This window comes from Lagopus muta, chromosome 1 (genome assembly GCF_023343835.1).
Source record: "Lagopus muta isolate bLagMut1 chromosome 1, bLagMut1 primary, whole genome shotgun sequence".
NCBI lineage: Eukaryota > Metazoa > Chordata > Aves > Galliformes > Phasianidae > Lagopus > Lagopus muta.
The window spans coordinates 15,908,598-15,930,852 of NC_064433.1; the positions used below are offsets into that span (position 1 = coordinate 15,908,598).

At 36.2% G+C, this 22,255-nt stretch overlaps 1 protein-coding gene across 1 annotated transcript in view; it reads left to right on the forward strand.

Moving 5' to 3' along the window:
* The window catches only part of TBC1D22A (TBC1 domain family member 22A), a 153,514-nt gene that overhangs the window by 77,378 nt on the left and 53,881 nt on the right, over positions 1–22,255 (forward strand). Inside the window, exon 11 of the mRNA XM_048933214.1 lies at positions 4,065–4,192. Within this exon, the coding sequence (XP_048789171.1) occupies positions 4,065–4,192 (128 nt within the window). The remainder of the gene's footprint in view (positions 1–4,064; positions 4,193–22,255) is intronic.

Consider the following 22,255-nt stretch of genomic DNA (forward strand, 5'->3'; position numbering starts at 1 on the left):
GCGTTCCTCCATGAGATTATTATCTGCCAAGGAAATATTTATTTTTTTTTATTAAAAAACTTTATTATCAATTTGTATATTCATTCAGGGAACCTTCGAAAGAATCATTAAAAAATTAATAGAATATTATGATTTTATGTTAATTCTGCAGTAAACTTTGTGTATTTCAAAATGAAGGGATTTTGAGTTTGGAGTGCCATGCTTGCCTGCATTATTATCTCCAAGACCATTGATTATCATTTTTTCTTTATTTTTTTGGGATGTCAGTCCTTTTTGAAGTAACAAAATGACAAATGCAAAACCAAGGAGAATTTTGACAGTAAGAATTCTCCTATGTAGTAGATGTGGAAACTGTTTTCTGAAATGTCAGTCCTCTCTATTGTTCAACTTCTTTGGCTTGTCTTCCGTTACATTAGTCTGAATTTTTAGATTATTGCACTTGATTTTATTGGCTTGGCCCAGAAGGAAGAAAATCCAGCTAAACTGCCATTTGAAATTGAGAGTGCTAGTATATTTCTTGGCACATTTTCATACATCGAGTAGAAAAACCACAGGCATTATTCTGTGTTAAGAAGTGTCAACAAAACCTCTGCCATTATATTTTTATTTGATTTGGATTGGTACCAAAGGAAATACTCTTGTAGCAACTGTAGTCACTTCAAGAAGAATCTTAATAAAGACAAATGCATGCTTTTTCTTCCTTCCCTTGTATTAAAAGACCTGTTTATTTATCAGATATGATTTAATTGCATTTCAGATGATGTTTTAATAATTAGCCTGTTTTATACTTACTTTAGAAATATGTATAAAGCGATGATAAAGTGGAGTTAAAAACGAAATGCTGAAGTATGAACTATGAAAAACCCCACATTTTCAAAAATGTCAAAACTAGGTTTAGAGTCGAGCATCAGAAAAGATTGCAAAGGTTGATAGGACTCTTTAAATAAAGGTCATCAATAAATGGCTAGTATTGCAAAGTAATAAATTGTGCAGATGGATGCAGCTCCATGCTGTGCCGCTGTAATTTGGCAATTCAAGCATCATTTTACTATTATTTTGTTATTCCTTTGCTTATGTGGAAACTTTCCCAGCTCTTGTTCTGTCAGCGTCCCTCAGTCAGGTCAGCCTTAAGTCATCATGTTTTAGTGCAGGTTATTTTGGCCTTAACTGTGCTTTAGTTTCTGAATCTGTAATCACATACACCTTTAATTCTGAAATCAGTAAAACAGCCTGAGAAGCTGGCACTAAACAATAATATTTTATGCATAGAGATTCTGCTTCCATGAGACACTGAAAATTTTAGCAGTACGTTACAACATTAGGTACTCAGAATTAATTTCAGAAATTTTTGATGAATTCATAGAAACCCAGTTTTGGCTTTTAAAAAGCTTAAAGCACATGTTGATGTAATCTTGTAGTGAATAGGTGCTACAAAGATTTTTAACAGAGATGTGATGGATAGAATTGTTCCAGAAGTCCAGAGTAAGAGGATTTGTGAGACATATTTGGCTATCGTTAGTGTTTAGGATGCCTAAACAAATTAATATATTCTGTAAGTGCGTTTATTAAAATTATCAGTAGTTAGAAATGCTAGAACATAAAATACACATTTTTGGTGATATGCTACATAAGAAAACATTTTCATATTGTACTTATTTTTTAAGATTTGCTTCACTAAAAGCATTTCTGTGTACATATTTATTTTAAAAATTGGGAACCTTAGTAAATATAAATCTTGGGCTTTTTTCATTTGGGTACAAGTTGTATTTTTTTCTTAACTATGACACAGTTTTGCTGTCTGAAAATGCGGTAAAGTGTATCTTGTGAAATACTTGAGATCTGAAAGTTGACAATAATTACATAACTTGCTTGTTTGTTGCTGACTTGTGCTAATTTGCAGTGAAATGGGAAATTTAAATTTAGATTACAACTGTCGTAATTACCTTTATCAGCAGAATAGCCCATTACTGACAATTACTTACAAAGTAGGAAGAATGAGCCCTGTCAGTCATTGCATTTTCTATTCCCGTCTTACATCAATTGCACATAACTCAGGGAGTTCGGGAGTCTGTTTTTCAAATTCTTTAGACTAGAAAACAACTTCCAAGAAATTCATTATGAATATTAAACACTAGTTGAAATATAAAGACTGGCACAATTTATTGTTCTTCATTACTTTTGATGTCTGCAAGCAACCAAATGAAATACGTTTGTACTGCGTGAAGAACAAAAATGTTAGGTGGTGTTTGGGAGTTAGTACATCAGCTAGAAATAGAACTGACTGTTTTTGCATTCTACTTGATTATCTGAGTGCTGTAGTCTGCAATATAGGTATCTGAAATAAATTTAACATGGTATTTCATGTGACTTGCAGCAGTATTTCCCTAGAGCAAAGGCAGACACATGATAGTGGTTCTGTACCTGTTAGTGCCTGCGAGGCATGCAAGGTCTCTAACTGTTGAAAATGAAGGTGTTTGTTTTTAGACACTTTTGGAGCCAGTGAACATTTGGCGTAATGTGTTGTGACTGTTCTGATTTGCAAAAAGGCTCCCTGTTGATGGTTTTTAAAATCTGAAACATTTTTACTTGTTCCATATTGAAACAACTTTCAGTTCTCTGAAAGTCAGTTGCCATATTGACTAAAACTTTCATATAGAGCCATACAACGTGTATTGAGAAAGAGAATGATATAACTTCATTCTAAGCCTTTAAGCTATCAGAATTTGAACAACTAAAAGTAATAATTTGTTAAACAGTAATTATTGGGCTCCCCTACAATCTTGTACAATGTATTCAAATTGAAATGGAGCTGGTGTGGGTGAAATTACTTCTGTAAGTTTGTACTGTGCGTTCATTTCGATTATTCTCTGGCCTGCTTGCTTCAACACAGAGGCCCCAGGAAGCACAGTGGGTAATACAGATGGACAGCTGATCTTTTTGGTCACAGAAATTCATATATTTCAGATGTTATTTGGCTTCTGCTACTTTAATCTTTATACAACGTCTTGTAACAGTGCCACTGTACTTCTGGGATGTTAGTTGTTCATTTACTTTTTTAGTGCTTTTTTAGCTCTGATAAATGTGGAATTTGGAAGATCAGAGTGATCTCATTGTCTTAGCTTCTGGAATACCTCTGTGAATGTAGATGAAGGAGAACAGGGGTAGCAAAAAAATCTTTCACAAAGAAATAGAATAGAGATGTCCTATTGAGGCCTTAACAAAGACTTCTTGTCATACATTTAGATGAAGTAAGACGTCAGCGTTTCTGCACATTTATGGCATGTTAGCTAAAACCACTTAACAGAATGCGATTCTTTTGGAGGTAAATTTTGCTAAATATAAAGAAGTCCAGCTAGCAGATCAGTTCTGCTAAAGATAGAAATGACGCGTGATACATTGATACTCATTAAAATTTTGTATTTATTTCATATTAATAAATTATTTAAGCTTCAATTTGTTTAAATTGAAATAGATCTGTTTTGCATGCATTAATCTCAACTTTCTGTTTCAAGTGAATACAGCCTATATTTATGCTCTCTTTTATACTTCTTTGCTTGTTTATTACTGTCTTCTTTTTATTACCAGTGTTATTATTATTATATTTATTATTTTATATTTATATTTATTTATATTTATTATTTTATATTTATATTTATTATATTTATATCATATTATTATATATTATTATAATATTATTAAATTATTTGCGAATCTTGTTGCTTGTAGTCCTGCCTCAAATTTTTAATGTAAGAAATTAGTGAATATATATCTACATATTCATTTCATTTTATAAATTTGTAGATTGGTTTTTGTATATTGAGAAGCTGTGACTTTAATCTTTTTTCATTGTGAACCATTAAGTCATCCAAAGGAAGAAAAATAAGTCCAGTGTACTGTATAAGTATTTCCTTCTCATGTTTCTGTTTGTAATGTTATGTATTTGTATGCATCACCACATTTTAAACTATTTGGGATCAGAGGATTATTTAATTTTCAGATACTACTTTTGATAGTTAAGGACTTCGGGAAAGGTTGAGTAAAATGTTGTTTTATTCTGTCTTCAGAACAAGTTCATAGACACTTGGATCAGCATGAGGTGAAATATTTGCAATTTGCTTTCCGATGGATGAATAACTTACTGATGAGAGAAGTCCCTTTACGATGTACCATCAGATTATGGGACACATACCAAGTAAGTACTTTATTACACTTCCATATCTCTGACTGTGTGTTTCCAACATGCAGGTGTGTTTCTGTGTTATTCTTCTTGAACCTTTTGATTTAGAGTCATAATAAAACGAGTCTTCCGTGATCATTACCATTTAGAAACATTAAAAGTTTTCAGTCATTTTGCTCTTAAAAAAACCCAAGCACTTTATATAGGTATCAATTTGTAGTACTAAAATGTACCCCTTGTCAAAGCATGTGTTAATGACCAATAATCCTTCTGCCTCTTCAGAAAAAACAAAACATTGAGTTTTGTTTAATCAATGTTCTCCATAGATTCTGAGTTCCAGGCTTCACACTCCCCCCCCCCCCCCCCCCTCCCCCTTAACTATTCATTCCAAAACTAGCATACATCTCTCCAGCACAGAGAAATGCTCATCCTTCTGTAATTAGTCTTGTTCTATTGTTTATTCAGACAGAATTCCTTGTGTTGCTGACCTCTACTTGAGGCAATTAGTTTCCTCAATAATTTCTTGCTCAGCTGTCAAGCGAAAGAATTGGTATTAGCAAAAAACTGTTAGTTCTATTTCTTAGTGTTCCAGCAGCTTCTGGTTCTACTTTTTAATTCTTTTTAATTCTTTTAATTATTTATTTAAATGATAGACTTTTGCCAGGGAAGAGGTGTCTGGGTAGGACAGACTGCCTGGTTCCATTGAGTCTGTACTGGGTGTCCATTCTGGCTCCCCCACTTGATGAGGACATCCAGGACAAGTGAGCGGCTTCCCTTCTCTTGCAAGGATACAAGAACAGCAGCCTTTCTTTAAAGAGGGTTGCACTGTTGTTTTCACAGAAGGAAACCTTTTGTCTCCTTGCTCTTCCCCTCTTACTATCACAGCTAGAGTAATGCCTCACCGAGCTGACTGTTTTCTTCAGTTCAGAGAAAATATGGACTAAATATCGATGTTTCCAGTTTAAATTACAACTTAGTTATTCTCAGAGTAGGCCCAGTTTTCCCATGAACTACATTGGGAGGTTTCAGGGGAACAACAGCACTCTTCTGCTGTGTATTTCCTGGTGTGATAGATAACTATTGTTATCTAGAATGGTTAGAACCATGCTATGTCTCTTGAAATTCTTTGCAGTTCTTCCATTAATGTTGTGAGAATAGGATCAGGCACTTAAATGCTATCCAGATCTGTCTTGGTTTGAATTGTAATAAAGGTTCTCTATCTGGTATCATGTTTTTGTCTAGTTTAATTTGGGATTCATCAGTCATTTGTTATGCTCTGTGAAGTAAGTCATTGAACATATAATCCAAAATACCTGTGGTTGATCTAGTTAAAGTGTAGGGGCAGAGGGAACTGGAAAGGTTCCCAAATCCTCTGTTAAGTAAATGCTCTGGTATTCTGTAGCTGTGTCTCTGAAATCCACTAAAATTTATCACTGTCTTGTGAAGCAGAACTTTGTAAAATAGGAAAATTAAGGACATTATGCATGCTGCTTACAAAGAATGTGTTGCAAGAGCTTCTTAGCTGTAAATGTTTTGTTTTACTTATTCTTTAACTCAAATTGCATTTTAATGAGAGTGAATTATTCCTTTCTTTACTTGATTTGGTCTTTGCATTTTTCTGTTTGGTTTTGTTTTTAAGATAAATGCTTGAAATATTTTATATATATTTTTGAAAGTGATATTGCTTGTGAAGTAATGCCTGAGACACTCACATTTTAAATCTATAGAACTGTACTACATGGATGGACATAGACTTTGTCAGATGCGAAAGATTTCACAGCCCGATAATGTAATATAATAGCTCAGATTTATCTTTCTATTATTTCTTGCCTTTTTATTCTACCTTTTGCCACGTTTTTTGGCATAAAGAATTGGTAAACTAAGATAGCATGGTGGCAGAAAAATTCAGGGATTATGCATGTTAGTTTTATGTTTGCTCCTTTTTGGAGTTGGGGGTGGTTACTGACACTGAGTTAAAGATTTGTTTGCATATTTGAAACAACGAGTTAACTCTGACCTAAATGATGCAGCATTCTGCATTGGAATGTGGGGGGGATATGGATATGCTCTACATCTATGCTGTTCAACACTAAACAGATATTTTAAAAAGTTAGGTTTTCTGTCAAAGTCTCTGAGGCTAACCTTGATTCACTTTAAGACATTTTGTAGAAGTTTGCATCAACTTTTTATTTAGGTTGATTTTCTTTCTTAAAAATCTGTGTTGTCCTTGAGGCCCTCTTAAGATCCACTGTATTTATGTAGCTGTGTACGTTTCTCTTAAGTGCAAAAAGTCATTACAGTGGTAGCATCCATTCGAAATCCTTCATCCTTTCCTAGAAGCAATACAAGTGTTAGGTTGTGAAGTAGTACAGAGTTAAATTTTAACTATTGGGTAAGAGTCTCGTCTTTTTTTTTTTTTTTTTAATTCTATGCTCGAATATTGAGTTCAGAACAACATCTGATTTCTGGGCAGTTGGGAGCTTGAAGGAAAACTCTCAATGGTGCCATTAAATTCTCCTGATATTTGATAATGTACTGTACTGACTGCTCTTTGAGATGAGGCAGTTCTATTTTTCATTTTACTGTTGATCTTCTGGCCTGATGTTCTTACACAAATTACCTTTCTGTGCTGTCATTCCTGCAGTGATTTCTCTGTGTAAATAACTCTGTAGGAGTACGTAATTTCCTTGAGAAACACTGTTAGAAACTTACTCAGACTTTTGTGTTAGCTGGGTATTAAAATTTATGTGGATCTGAAATTGTTTGAGAGAAACAGCAACAAAACAACAAAAAATGCAACAAAATGTGAATGCAAAAAAAAGGAAAGCTGAAGCAGTATATTAGTTTTCAGTTTTAAATATATTGTGGCAAGTGCCATTGGGAAGTGTAGATTTCAAGCGTACAGCCTAAAGTTTAATCCTGCCAGGAAGCCTTTTTGTTTAGTACCACTTTGCTGACTGCTGTATAGCAGTCTACATACAGCTCTCTAGAAGGCTGATGAAGCTGAATTCTCCTAGTCTTTGTATACATTGCAAAACAGGTGAGTGAAGTACTATTTACAACTTACCAGTCTATTTTTTCCTTCTTGGAACTAGTCATTTCTTCCTTGTCCAAGAGTCTGATGCTTCCCTTCTTCAAAATAAATATTATCTAAGTTTTCTGAAAAATGTGTCTTCTTTACACCAAGTATTATTGCAAGTCCTCAGGTAGCAATTTACATACTTTTCTTATACAAGAAGAGATTGAAATTTATTTTCTCTCCCTCTTACTTAATGCTCACTTTTAGTGTGTCTCAGGTTGGACTTCTGTTGTCCAGCATGGTAACATACATGCTTTTTTTCACCTTTGCTCGTTTGTATAACTTAAGCAACTAATTCATAGCTTTTGTTGGGGCAGGGTTGGGGGGAGGATTTTCTTTAAATATGAACATCTAATGTTACAGTTTAAAAAACAACATAGTTCATCCATGTTATTGGTCAGTGGTATGATAGCTCTCTGCAGCATTTTGCAGCCGGATATATTTCTTAGGCTATCCTCAGTAAGTTTGTTTCTCTACTAAACTGTTCATTTTCTAGGTTGTTCTACTGAGTCATACTAATCTTACTGTTATTTTTGCCCTTTCATTTCTTGTATTTTATTTTTTCTTTAATTCATGTCCTCTTTCTGTCCTGTTCCACAACAATTAATGTCAGGGTCTAGCTAAGTGAAATTGATGAAAATATTTGGACATGTGAATATTTAATATCTAATTACTTATACACGAGTAGGATCATGTCTTTAAGATTTATAGACATTTGTCAATTTGATTGAAGCTGGCCAGCAGGTTAAATGTTTCTGAAGTGGGAGAGATAGACCTGGTGGAACATAACCTTTCCTTCCTGGACATAAAATGCAAATGTGAAAGTTTAATTTTCTTAGGAAATAAAGGTAAAATACTGCTTAACTTGGTAATGGCTTCTTGTCCATATGGAATGTACTGTAAGATAATCTCTTGGATTCAGAAGCATCAGAGGCCTCTGGAGCCTGTAGTCAAGTTATACCTTCTTCTTTGATTCTGTTATCTTTCATTTTTGTATGAGGAATGTTTTCTTTTCTCCAGCTTCCTGCCTGCCTCAAAGCTGGAATTCACTGTTCTGCTCTCTTCTGAGCTGAGCTGCAATTGTCCCTGCTTTCACTGTAATTCAAGAGCACACCTTTTCACATTATCTTCTTTATAAGTAATTCTAAAGATGTAATTAAAATCAAAAGTTCTTGGATACTAAACGTAAGAGGACTTTTACTTACAAGGTTTGCAATCCAAATATTTCCTTTTCAAACAAAACATCCTTACTTTAACTCTCCTTTTGTGTTCAAGTTAGTTTTTTCCCTTATGACATTAGTTCCTGATGCTTACAGCATCCCTTCAACCTTAGCAATTGTGAAGTTTTTTTTGTTTTTTTTTTACTTTTTCAGTCTTTGTCAGCCAACTGACTCTCATCACCTTATACCACATGGATAGTTATTTGCCAGGACAACTGTGTTGCCAAGGCAACTTCCCATTGCCAAGAGTTGTGCTCATTAAGACTTTATTTTGGCAGGCAATTATATTCCAGTGGCATAACACTGAAGTCAGTGACCTCTTATTGTTTATCTTCTGCTAACTGCAATCTGGAGTAACATAAAACTGACAGACAAGAAGTTAAGAATGTTAGTAAGAAAAAGTTTATCTTCAACTATAACTTTTTGTACAGACTTGAACATGCATAAGGGTTGTATGTTTCTGAGTACCAATTTTTCTGACCTTAAAAAGCACTCATTCATATTTATATAAGTTCTCAGGTTTTCTCCTAGGAAGGATGTAATCTAAATTGTAGAATTGTAGAATTACAATAATGTATATATGCACTTGGTATTCTTGTTGATTATCAAGGTGTAGTTTATTAATTCCTATTTAATTTTGACTTTTAGTGTGAGACAAGGCTCCCAATCTCTTCATGCAAGCAAATTAACCAGATCATTAATCTTGCTGTATGTTCTTATCCCAAACTGTGATCTGCAGTTATATATCCTCATCTTCCCCTGTACTGCTCTGTATGCTTTGCCTCAGCAAACAAGGTTATAATACAAACAAGCAATAAGAACAAAGGCAACCAAACTAAAACAAACAGGAATGAACCAAAATCCCCCACAAAAAAAAACCCAATGAAAAAAGTTGACTTCCTCCCTATATCAAATTGAAAAATCATCTTTACACTTCAGCCAGCCCATCAGCTTTCCTAATAGTGATCTTAGCCATATCATTTAATAATCAAAAAATCTCATCTGCTTAGTCCTCTGCTTATTTTCACATTCTTTCTTTTCATTACAGGAAGAACCAGCCTTAGCAGTGCCTGTGTGCCTACTCAGATTCTGTAGTACCTACAGAGAAGGTTAGGGACCATGAGGACTGAGTATTAGGTTGCCTCTGTATAGTGACATTTATCTGAACCCTGAGGAATAAACAGTAGAACTAGCAATTATAAAACTTAAAGTTAATGCTTGTAGCAGGTGCTTAAATACGACTGGCAGGAAAATTGATCATCTGCCATGCCTTTGAATGGGTTTGCATGTTATTCGTGAATACATGGACATTAGAAGTCTGTTGGACCTGAAATTCCAAGATTTCTAGTTTCTGGTCTTGTAACCTGTGAACTTACTGTTAGTTGAATCATAGAATAATGGAATGGCCTGTGTTGAAATGGACCTTAAAGATCATCTAGTTTTAACCCCCCTGCTATGTGCAGGGTCACCAACCAGCAGACCAGGCTGCCCAGAGCCACATCCAGCCTGGCCTTGAGTGCCTCCAGGGATGGGGCATCCACAGCCTCCTTGGGCAACCTGTTCCAGTGTGTCACCATCCTCTGTGTGAAAAACTTCCTCCTAATATCTAACCTAAACCTCCCATTTTAGTTTGAAACCATTCCCCCTTGTCTTATCACTATCCACACTTGTAAGCAGTCTTTCCCCTTCCTGTGTACATGCTCCCATCAAGTACTGAAAGGCCACAGTGAGGTCTCCCCAGAGCCCAGTTCCCTTAGCCTTTCCTCACAGGAGAGATGCTCCAGCCCTCTGATCATCTTAGTTGCCCTCCTCTGGACTCATTCTCTGCATCTGTCTTGTACTGGGGGCCTCAGGCCTGCACGCAGTACTGCAGGTGGGGCCTCACAAGAGCCGAGTAGAGGGGGACGATCACATCCCTCTCCCTGCTGCCCACCCCTTTTTTAATGCAGCCCAGAACACAGTTGGCTTTCCGGGCTGCAAGCGCACACTGCTGGCTCATGTCCAGCTTCTTGTCCACCAGGACCCCCAAGTCCTTCTCTGCAGGGCTGCTCTCAAGGAGATCTTCCCCCCAGTTTGTACAAATACCTGAGATTGCCATGGCCCAAGGGCAGCACCTTGCACTTGGCCTTATTGAACCTCATGAGGTTCACCTGAGCCCACTTCCCCAGCCTGTGCAATAACAGTAAAGGTGGGGTTAAGTTTGACGTATGAATGTAAAAATGTAGGTATCTTACTGTAAGTTTGTGTTTAGTGCTGTATCAGGCATCAAAGATTCCATGTTAGTGCAAGGAGACCTAATGAATAAAGACAGGGAAGCTTAGGGGCAGCTTTTCTATGGCTTAGAGTAGACGGTCAGCCAAATCTTTTTTTAGGGTCCATTGAGTGTATTGATCAGATTTTCATTACCTGCTAACACATATATTGTGTTTCCAGATACTTGATCTAAAAAGGGGAAGATCTCCAAGTTTCTGAAAGGAAAAAAAAAAGTTAAAATTCCTTTCCTACTGCGTGGAAACTGGCTGGACAGTGGGTGGTGGGTGGTGAGCAATTGCTTGTGCATCACGTGTTTTGTGTCTGTGTGTGTATCTATAAATCCATATGTATTTGTGTGTGTGTATATATTACTGTTTTTTTCATCTTACCTTTCTGTCTTAGCAAATATTTTTTACCTCAACCCATGAGTTCTACTTTGTTGCTTGTTTTTCTTTTTTTGATTCTCTCCCCCATCCCATTGGCAGAGTGGAGTGAGTAAACAGCTGTGTGCTGCTTAGTTAAACCTCAAGATATGCATAGGGAAGCATTCGTTTTTTTCTTCATTCAACTTCCTAAGACAGCCTCTAGTGCTATTGAAATAGATGGCAATTTTTCTGTGGCTAAACAGAAGTTAATTGCACATGCAGAATGGATAAGATGAAGTATTTTCTCTTCTGTGTAACTTAAAGGATGTGAGTAATTTCATTGACTTCAGTTGAGCAAGTAATGAATTTAGTTAATTAAGCATGTACTTTAAAGTGATCTATTGATCAGGATCTTGATGCATTTTATACGATGATAATCAAATGTTAGATGTAGTCTAGAAAATAGTTTGTTTTCCTTCCTTCCTACTTTAAAGTAGTTTTCTGTTTCTGGAGGAAATTTTTAGTAATATTTTCTATTTTAAAAGTGTGAAAAAAATCATGTTTTTATACAAGAAAAGAGAAAATTGTCTCTCTCACATATGCTGTGTATGCTTTCTAATTTTGTTCATATTTTACATTCTGTAACATTGGACTTTCATAATACTGTTCTGTGTTTTATTAGGTAGATTAAAAATTAGTCTCTCTAGTGACTGTGTAGTCCCTTACTGAATTGTGCCTTTCTCTAAAATTTTGTAATGAGACATATTTTGAAAATAACTATAAAAATTTAATTTATAATGTTGTATGGGTCAATGAAGTATGCTGTGTAAAGCTGATATAGCTGATCTTATTTAAATACATTGATTTATGTAGAAGACCTCAAGTTGAGTCATCTGACTTTATTCTGCTTTTTTTTTTCTCGAAAGCATAAAAAATTAAGGTATGTTTGGGAGAGAACATAAAATATCTTTTGTAAACAAAATGGCAGCTGAGACTGAAGCATTTCTATTTGTATAAATAACAAAAGTCAAGATTTCAGTGTGTGACTGTGAGTGATAATAACAACTCCTGGCTCACCTAGTTTTACAGGATAATAGTTCTTTAAATCACCCCTTTTTGTGGTTATGGTTAACTCATCTGGTAGTGGTCTGCAGTACTGTCTAGCTTGTCAGACAAGACGAAAGCAGTTGTTGGTGTGGTAGCTGTTGAACTTGCCCACCAATATTCAGTTAGATTTTGCTGCTGTAAAACACATGGCAGCAGAGGGGCAGTCTGACAAAATGGCGCCTGGCATGGAAGTATGTATGAAGCAAAGGAGTGGAATTGAATTCAGCCATGTGGAAGAAATCTGCTGGGTTAGAGTTTTATGTGCGTGGCAGGCAGGTTCTTGTTCATAGCTGGCAAAAATGCATAACTAACTTTGGTAACTGTTGTAAAGCAGTGCTTTGTAGCTGAGAATGTGCTGTATTAAATGGTGTAATTGCACTCTATTGTAGTTTCCATGGAAATGAATAGGAGGCATTACTTTCGGAACAACATAAGTAGACAAGCTGATGAATATGGGTTATGAGGTGTATTTAAAGATTGACTGAACAGTTGGGCCCAAAGGTTTGTGATAAGTTGCACAACGTTCACTCAAAGACAAGGCACTAATGACTCTAGCGAGCAGGACTCAGTACGGGGACTAGCACTGTTCAGTATCTTCTTTATTGAGCTGTGCACTTGGCTGGAGTGCACCCTCAGTGAGTTCGTAGGTGACGCAAAATGAGGAGGCATGGCTGATGTGCCACAAATTGGGCCACCATGGGAAGGGAAGTTTGGCAAGCCTGAGAACGGTGCATAGAGGAATCTCATGAAGTTCAACAAGCAGAAATTCAAAGTCCTGCATCTGGAGAGCAATAGCTCAGACACCTGTAAGCACTGTGGGCTGGTGAGCTGGAAAGCTGCTTTGCTGAGAAAGACTTGGCAGTGCTGGTGAACACCAAGAAGAACGTGAGTTAGCAAGGCGCTTTTGCAGCAAAAGAACCCCAAACCTACAGTATCCTGGGCTGCCATTGAGAGGAGTGTTGTAACCTGTTCCAGTTCAGTTACACATGGCTTACCTCAATGAAATTCTTTCAGTGTCTGTTTAATGTACTATAGTTTTTCTAACCGCCAGCTCAACAGTGTGAAACTGGTATGTGACATTCAGAGGCTTCTTCATTTTCTGCTATGCAAAATGGCCATTCTGTAAGCCAAATAATAGCTTTAATAATAGGTAACTGCAGGTTTGTCTTCAGGGACTTTGTTTGTATTAAACTTGCTCACTGTTGATGAAAAGAACCTTTGATGAAGCATGAAAAAGCAGAGACCCAATCTGGTAAGTGCTGTCAGCTGTGTGGTTTTTGCAGCCACATGTCCTTACAGCAGAGTTAGATAGCTTCCTTTTACTGCTTGCTTTAAAAAGAAATGTACTGCTAGACCTTAAATGCATTAAAAAAGAAAAAACAAATAGTGTAAGCTTTGCTTTATGCAAAACGAGAAAAATAGAAGAAAAAAATGCCAATTTAATCACAGAGTTTTCGGTTAGAGTTGATTCAGTTGAAGTTATGATTTTCTGTATTTTTTTTTTCTTCTATTGGGTACTATTTAAAGAAAAGAAAAAAAAAAGCCAAACTCTCCATTCTTTTAAGCTCAGAGGTTCTGGGTTTTCTCTGGTACTCTGCTACATTCTTCTGAACTTATTTGAAGGGAGCATATAAATAGGAAAGGGAACAGCTGTTTATAAGGGTGGATGATGATAGGACAAGGGGTAATTGTTTCAAACTGAGATGGGAGGTTTACGTTAGATATTAGGAGGAAGTTTTTTACTCATAGGGTGGTGACACACTGGAACATGTTGCCCAGGGAGGCTGTGGATGCCCCATCCCTGGAGGCATTCAAGGCCAGGCTGGATGTGGCTCTGGGCAGCCTGGTCTGCTGGTTGGCGACCTGCACACAGCAGGGGGTTGAAGCTAGATGATCACTGTGGTCCTTTTCATTCTGTGATACTATTTGTACTTATTTATATTTCTGTATTCAATGCAGAAATTTTCTTCAATTGGTTCTGTGTAAGTAATTCAGAACTCCAGTGGAAGAAGCCAGAGTGCAAAAGGAACTTTGCACAGATCCTGCAGCACAGAATGGAGCTTCTTGTTCTTCCCCCAGAACCATTTCCTTGCTCAGCTTTATTTCCATGCCTTGACACTTGTTACAAGTTGTTCAGCATTTAAAAACAGTAACCTAATTAGTTTTCTCAAATTCCTGATTTTAGTACCTAGTATTTGGTACCTAGCTGCAGTCCCTAGGTACTGACATTTCTAGAAGTGAACACTAGCAGCTAAACAGTGATCAACATTTCATTTTTTCCCCCCTTTTGTTTCTGGTGGGTCGTTGTTAAAACCTGAACGACAGTATAATAGTATAAAAACATTACATGGTTCTTTAGTTCCTTATTTTAAGTTTATTAAAGCATCCACAGCGGGTGTATAGTTGGTGTAGGCTGCCTTAATATAGGAATGTCTGATGTTTCTAAAGCGTATAAAACTTAGGAATTTTAAATCAAATTAGGAGTGTTTATGAGGAGCTGAAGTGCAGGCATTTTGTTTCATTTGAAAATGATCAACAGAATTTGAAATAATACAGGATGTGATTTATATTGTTATGCATGATAAATTTCTGAATAGCAGAACTCTGTGCAGGTAAGGAACAAAATAAATTACTATAAAATAGGGTTGTGAAATTCAGAAATAAATCTATGGTTGATGCCATTTTACAAAACAGGCAGCCTCACTACCATATGTAGAATAATTAGTACATATTAATGTACTAATCAGCTGCAGATGATAGAGCATTAGACTACACTGAAGATAGTAGGTTGAAGTGTATATATTAACCTGCTGTGTCTCGAAGCAGAGTATTTCTGTTACAAAGCTTTTCAGCAGCCAGCACAGAAAATCTGTTAAAGTTTTAAAATACTTTTTAACTACTTTTCTTTATGTAAGACGTATTACCTACACTCAAATGCAACTTTTTGTAAGGAATGATAAACCAGTACTTCACAAATACAGTAACATCCAGTAAAAATGGTTTATTTATAGTAGCACAGGTACTTGTGGTGGGATTATGAAATATATAATTACTGTTTATTTCTGGAATGCACAACCTTATTAGAACTACATGAAATATTAAGTCCTTATCTTCTTTCTTCTTTGCCTCTGCTACGCGTTTGCTCCTTGTAATGACTGCTTCTTCTTTAATATTCTGGCCTTTCTTGTTTTCCTGATAAACAACAGGCTTGTGCTTTGCTCTGCTGCTTGGATTGCCCTTGACTGTCTATGCCGGGAGCTTTTCTGCTCTTTCTTCCAGTCTCACAGGGTTTGTTGGCCCCCTCATTTTTCATTTTTTTTAATACTTCTCCATCCTATTCATGAGCGATCTGAGGCTTTCCTCATAGCTTCATTGTCAGCTTTATGCTGATGATATGCATATCCACTTTTTTTTTTTTATTTCTGACCTGACTCTTTTAGTTAAGATATGTATTTCAGAATGCCTGTATGACAGTTCTCCCAAGACAGCTGATGGCAATTACTGAATACCATGGATTTTTTTTTTCCTTTTCCTCATCAAAGCACTTCGTTTTCTCATTTTGTAACTTCTCATAGTAGATCCTGTGCTGGATTTTTTTTGTTCATCATATTTTTCTCTTGCATGCTCCAAGCTACTTTCTGCTTCTACTTCCCCACACAATTAAAAACAAAAACACAGTTACAGTTCTTACCTAATAGGAAGGGTACAAATTTCTTTAAATCAGATAGAATGGTTATTCCAGTTGGTTTTGTTCCTCACTTGAGTCAGATGGGATACACCCGAGATTCTAAGGGATCTGGCAGAGGTGACTGCCAGGCTGCTTTCTGCCATTTATCAGTGGTCCCGATCAACTGGAGAGGCCCTGGGTAGCTGGAGACTTGCTGATGTGACTCCCATCTGTAAGAAGGATTGTAAGAAGGATCCAGTGAACTACAGGCCTGTCAGCCTGACCTTGGTACTGGGAAAGGTTATGGAACGGATCATCTTTAGTGTTACCACACAGCATGGAAAGCCCTTCAGAGGGGTCTAGACAGGCTGCATAGCTGGACTGAGGTCAATGGGATGAAGTTCAAGACCAAGTGCTGCGTCCTGCGCCTTGGCTACAAACAACTCCTTGCAGTGTTACAGACTGGGGAAAGTGGCTAAAAAGCTGTGTGGAGGAGAAGGATCTGAGGATATTAATTATCACCAGCAGAACATGAGCCAACAGCGTACTCAAGTGGCCAAGAATGCCAATGGCATCCTGACTTGTATCAAAAATAGTGCAGCGAGCAGGAACAGAGAGGTGATCAGCTCTCTGTACTCAGCTCTGGTGTGGCTGCACTTTGAGCACTGTGTTCAGTTTTGGGCCCCTCAGTACAAGAAAGACATGGAGGCTCTGGAGCGTGTCTAGAGAAGGGCAACAAAGCTGTGAAGGGCCTAGAGGGCTGATGGGGAGTGGCTGAGAGAACTGGGATGGTTCAGTCTGGAAAAGAGGAGGCTCACTGGAGATCTTATTGCTCTCTATAACTGCCTGAAAAGAGGTTGTCATGAGGTGGGGAATTGTCTTCTTTTTCCAGGTAACAGCGACAAGATGAGAGGTAATGACCTCAGGTTGTACCAAGGGAGGTTCAAGTTGGATATTAGGAAGGATTTTTTTCTCAGCAGGAGTGGCACTGGGAAAGGCTGTGTCCAATGTGGTGGTGGAATTGCTGTCCCCGGCAGTCTTTCAGGAAAGGGTAGATGTAGCACCGAGGGACATGGCTTAGTGGGCAATATTGGTGGTAGGTAGAGGGTTGGACTAGATGATCTTAGTGATCTTTTCCAACCTGAATTATTTTATTATGTGTTTCAAGAATTAATGATTAAAGAAAGAATAAAAACAAAACAAAAAAGCCCACCCCACTATTTCAAAGTCAGTGTAAATCTGTGCTGAATTTTGTATGTTTTTTGCCTAATTGGGATTAGTATTTTTATAAGTGAAAATGAATTAATGCTAAATATGCTACAGTGTGGCACTGAATATGAAGAAGTTCTAAAATAATGATAATGTGCCATCAGTTATGAATAGTAGTTTTCAAATTAAATCTAACTTTATCTGTCATCTGAACTTTCTTGAGTATGCATTATTCCACTAAATATTTACCACCTTTACTAGTTAGGATACATTTCAAAACAACACCAAAAAATTCTACATAAGAAGTTTTATGTTTCACACTGGTTCAAAAAGTTATGTTGTCCTGTTGTTTCAGATCTATGAAGAGAATATAGAATGTGCACTCGAAAGTACTGGTTGTGAAATATTTCATCATCTTAGTGACTATTCTGATTAAATGCTCAAATCAGTAATTACTAGTAGTTTCAGCTCATTTTAAAGGAACTAATTTGTTTCTAGTATCTCTAAGCTTTCTGGTTTTTTTAATTTTTCCCATTCTGTTCAGCTACTTGGAAAGAAATGTCTGTGTCAGAACGTTCATTTCCTTCCTATACATAACATTGTTGACCACACATTTTAAAGCAGTTAAAAAACTTGTGCATGGGAGGCAGTGAGTGGGATTCATTTCAGATAAGTCATCAACAATGTTCTGTAGTGTAGTAATATCTTCCATTGAGGCTAAAAATCAAAATCAAGCTGTGTAAAGCACTCGAGATTAAAAAAAAAAAGTCTAAATCACAACTGCAGCATAATTGCTGTTCTGTGATAGTTGTTTTCATGACTTTGTAAACAATCACAAAAAAGTAGTTTATGAATAAATTAAAAATTGCTGTTGTGGAAACCATGTATTTTAAAGACAGTGACCCAACATCTGCTACTGCTGCTTTTGAAAGCCACAATGGTGGTGATGATTGAAGGAAGACAGATTTCAATACAAATTGGAAGGAGGTGGATTAAATGCCATAATTTTTTTTTTTTCACAAGATAGTAATAAAAATATATATATAGACTTTGCATTAAAAAAATACTTGTATTGAATAAATTTTATTGCAAAAACAGAATAAGATTCTTATTACTATTAACTGTGATGCTTGAGAAATACAAAGATTACAGATCATGCAATGACGTAGAAGTTGTGCATTGCCAGTAGCACAAGTTGTTATTCACGTGTGTTGACAGAGGCTGCACTAAATGCTCTTGGGATCTTAGTTTGAAGGTGACTTGTGACCCTGTGACTTTTGTTGTTTTATTTTTTTTTTAAGTACGTAGGTTGCTCCAAAAGTAATGCTACCTGTTTATTTGCATGAAAGCTACAACAGACAGGAAGAGTCCAATAACACTGTTTGATGGAGCAAATTCTGAGCTGCAAAACCCAATTCCTTTCCTCTTTATCTAGTGAGGATGTGTCAAGCTGTAGCCCAATATGTAGTAATTTTTAATGTAGCTACCAATATAGCTACCACCATCAGCTATACATTTTTGCCAGCAATGAACAAGATGCTGCATGTCACACTCGGAAATATCTGCAGTAGTGGAGGTGATCCATTGTTGCAGTTTTCACTGCTGTAATGCACCACCCACTGTGCTCACATCAAATGTTCAGTCTCTGTAAACATTCACCAAGTGTCAGTGAATGTCAGTGGGTGCAATTTTTTCTGCATTCAGGAATTCTGTGCTGCATCTTTGCTTCGTATGCATTTCCATGCCGGATGCCATTTTGTCAGATGCCCCCTCTGCTGCCATCTGTTGCACAGCAACAAGATGTAATGGAATTCTGGTAGGAAGGTTCAGCGTGTTCCTGCCACAACACCAGCATCTGCCTGTGACATTTTTGGCCAGCATAATAAAGTAGGAGGCATTACTTCCGGAGTAGAAGTATTTCAATCATACTGTCTCCAAATGGAGACATCAGTTCCAAGGCAGTGCCGTGGGTAGTTTGGAGCCACCTGAATGGCAGGAAAATTGCACTGAGGGATTAAAATTAAATCTACTCTGAAGCAAAATCCAAGGCTGAATCAAGTGTGAAGTAAGACACAAACCCAAACTATTCTTCATCTTTATTCTCATAAATCAGCATCCTAAATTAAATTGCCATGAAACACTTGCTATTGACAAGGACAAAAATCTTGTCTTTTGATGTATGTAGTGATGTTCTTTATCTGATTTTTGTTATACCATCAGGTATTCAAAATACTTTAAGGCATTTGTGTGGAGGAAAATTGTGAAGTTATTTTCCATATATAAACTAGTTACAAATTCCATGTACTTTTTAAAAATATAAATGCATCTTATGTAAAAAACATGCAGGTGGTTATGCTTCATTTTTGCTAATTTATTCTTTTGGTGAGATGAGTGTGTTTGTAAATGCCATCACCCTTATTCAGTATACTTCAGTTCATTTTCCATCCAAATTTGCATTGGAAAGATTTTATATTAATGCTTTTCGATTCAAGTGCTGGAGCATCCACTAAGGAAGCTGTAGTGCCAGTATTTGTAAGGACAGCGTATGTTGTTGAAACTGATTGATTGTGTTAATCTAATCAAGATGTCAAAGCAATCCTTCTTACAACGTTCTTCTTCATAAACCCATTAAGTATTTGAACTAGTAAGCCTTTTTATGCCCTTTCCTCAGCAGAAAGTAAGCATGGATGAGTCAAAGTGAAAAGGATTTAGAAATGAGAATGGCAAGCTGATATGAGAAATGGGAAAACCCATATCCTACCAGTTGCTCTTCAACAGTACTTAAAGTACAGTTTGTTAATGTATAGCTGATACTTTAATAGACCTAATGTACAAGTTTTTGTAGAATCTTTTTAAATACTGAATTTCTGTCAAGGAAATTTTCTCACATTTTTCTATTTTTGAGAATAGATGAATATTAGTGATTAATACAAAATCTACTTTATCTACCTGAGTGATTATCTTTCAGCCTGCAGACTAAGTCATCTTTTAAAACAGAGATCCATTATAAACTTCTGATTTTGGTGTGAGGCATTTTTGTACTGACTACATCTAAGTTTTTCTTAATGGGCGTTTGGTAAGAATTGCAGTAAACTTTCATATTTTGAAATATCTAGAAAATAATAACAACAGGAAACATTGAGGTAATTCTGTTTGAAGACTGACTATAACAGAACTATCAATGGATTACCCAAAGGTGTCTTATTTTTTTCCACTGTGAAGAAACTTAGTCTGTTATTATATATGTAGGAGAGTAATTGAGTTGCTTTCAAATGCGCATGGAGATTCTATTCTGTTTTTCTTTGTTTTGTATCTCAATTGAAGATTATAATTTTCTAGTGTGAGAAGTGGAAATTGTTTACATAAACGTTTAGTTTCTAACTTGAGGAATGATACTGAATTCATCAGAAGACATCTGTGAATTGTTCCTGTATGCTCTGTCTGTATTTCTGTCACATAAATGTTATCCATTTAGTTGTTAACATGTAGATATTTAATATCTTCACAAGCGATCAGGAAAAGAAGGGGAATAATACCATAAGAAAGCTTGCAGCTGACAGAAGGTTATTCAGAATAAGCATGGAAGCAAACATGTGATGCAGAAAGAGCAGGAAGACGCTCTGAGATGGTGTAATAGGGATAAAATGACATTTGAAATTTCCATTCATGCAAGTGTAAAGTGACAAAGATTTGAGGAGAAAAGGGAAATCCTATTTTTGAACATAATCATTACCCATGAACTCAATGTCGCTGCTTGGGAACAAGAACTTGAAGTTATAAAGTTTTTATGAAAATGTCAGAAAAATGAATAAAAGAAGCTTAATTTTGATAGTGTATGGTTCCATGGTGTTCCTACAGAGCAGTATTGAGATTGGAGGAAATCTAGAATTGATCAAAGTTAAGAATATTTTTTTCTGGGAACAGTAACAAGCCCCAGGACTTGGGTAAACCGTAACACAGATCTTAGATATATTATAAAAAAAAAAGGTATGTGGGAAAATGCAGAACAAATGTACAAAATATGTGTGTTATAAGAAGTTGAGTCCCATTTAAAGGAAAAATATTGCAAGAAGGAAACTAAGATGTCAGGTTAACACTTTAGATGAAACTTTTGTATGCATCACACAATGTACTTGTGGAACACTTTATCACAAGACTCTGAGGGTCCAGAATTTTACAGGGATGTAAAAAGTGACTTTTAAGACGAACCTGTCATTAGATAATAAAAAGATCCTAACATGGCTCAAGAAATCTCTGTGCTAAGATACTGGAGGATGGGAAAATGTTGCATAAAACTTGCACCTCCCTGAGTTTTGCCATAGTGTTGACATTCAAAGAAACGTCATTCAACCTAGAGATACTTTTTAGTAGCCATATTGGACCACAGAAGCTGTATTGACAACATTTGGATGTATTCCACATAATAATATAGCAAGTTTTTTCAAAACTAACTGAATGCTAATAAATTGTCTTAGATATATCACACAGGAGTTCTGTAGATAGTTCCATACATAGTTTCCATAGATTGTCCTAGAGAGTAGTGGGATAACTCTAGAAAAATTAGACCGAAAAAGATACTATTTTTAACTATTTTCTGCGGGCAAGTAGTGATGCATTTTTATGCATTGTAGTCAGAAAGTTTCATATTGCATTTGGTATGTCTAAAATTATATGAAGAAATCTAAAATGGACATGCAAAAATAGACAGCATTTCTTCTTTTGCCGTATTTAGCAACTTTTCACGTTGAAAATGAAGGCTTTCTGTCAATTCGTAAATTTAGCCAAACATAAAATGTTTGTTTGCTGCATTATATTTTCATGTAAATATATATATTATTTTTTTTCAGTAAAAGCAATATCTAGAACATCCCATCTCTAGTTTTTTCAAACATTTTTGTCTGCTGTTCGTTTCATGCATGCTTTATTTCAGCATTTGATAGTGTAACCCAGTAGGGAAATTAACCTTGTCTGGTCACCAAATACATGAGGAGAGCTGGCCTCTTAGTTCAGTCTGTTTCAACACCGACAAAGAAGGCGGTGAAGTGAACGGGACAGATAAAAATCAATGCAAATATTTAATACAAAATCTGGTTTGTGTTATAGGCAAATAACATCTTTTCCAATTAAGTCAAGAAAGCCTTTAGTTAGATAAACAATTATTCATCAGAACTGCGGGGA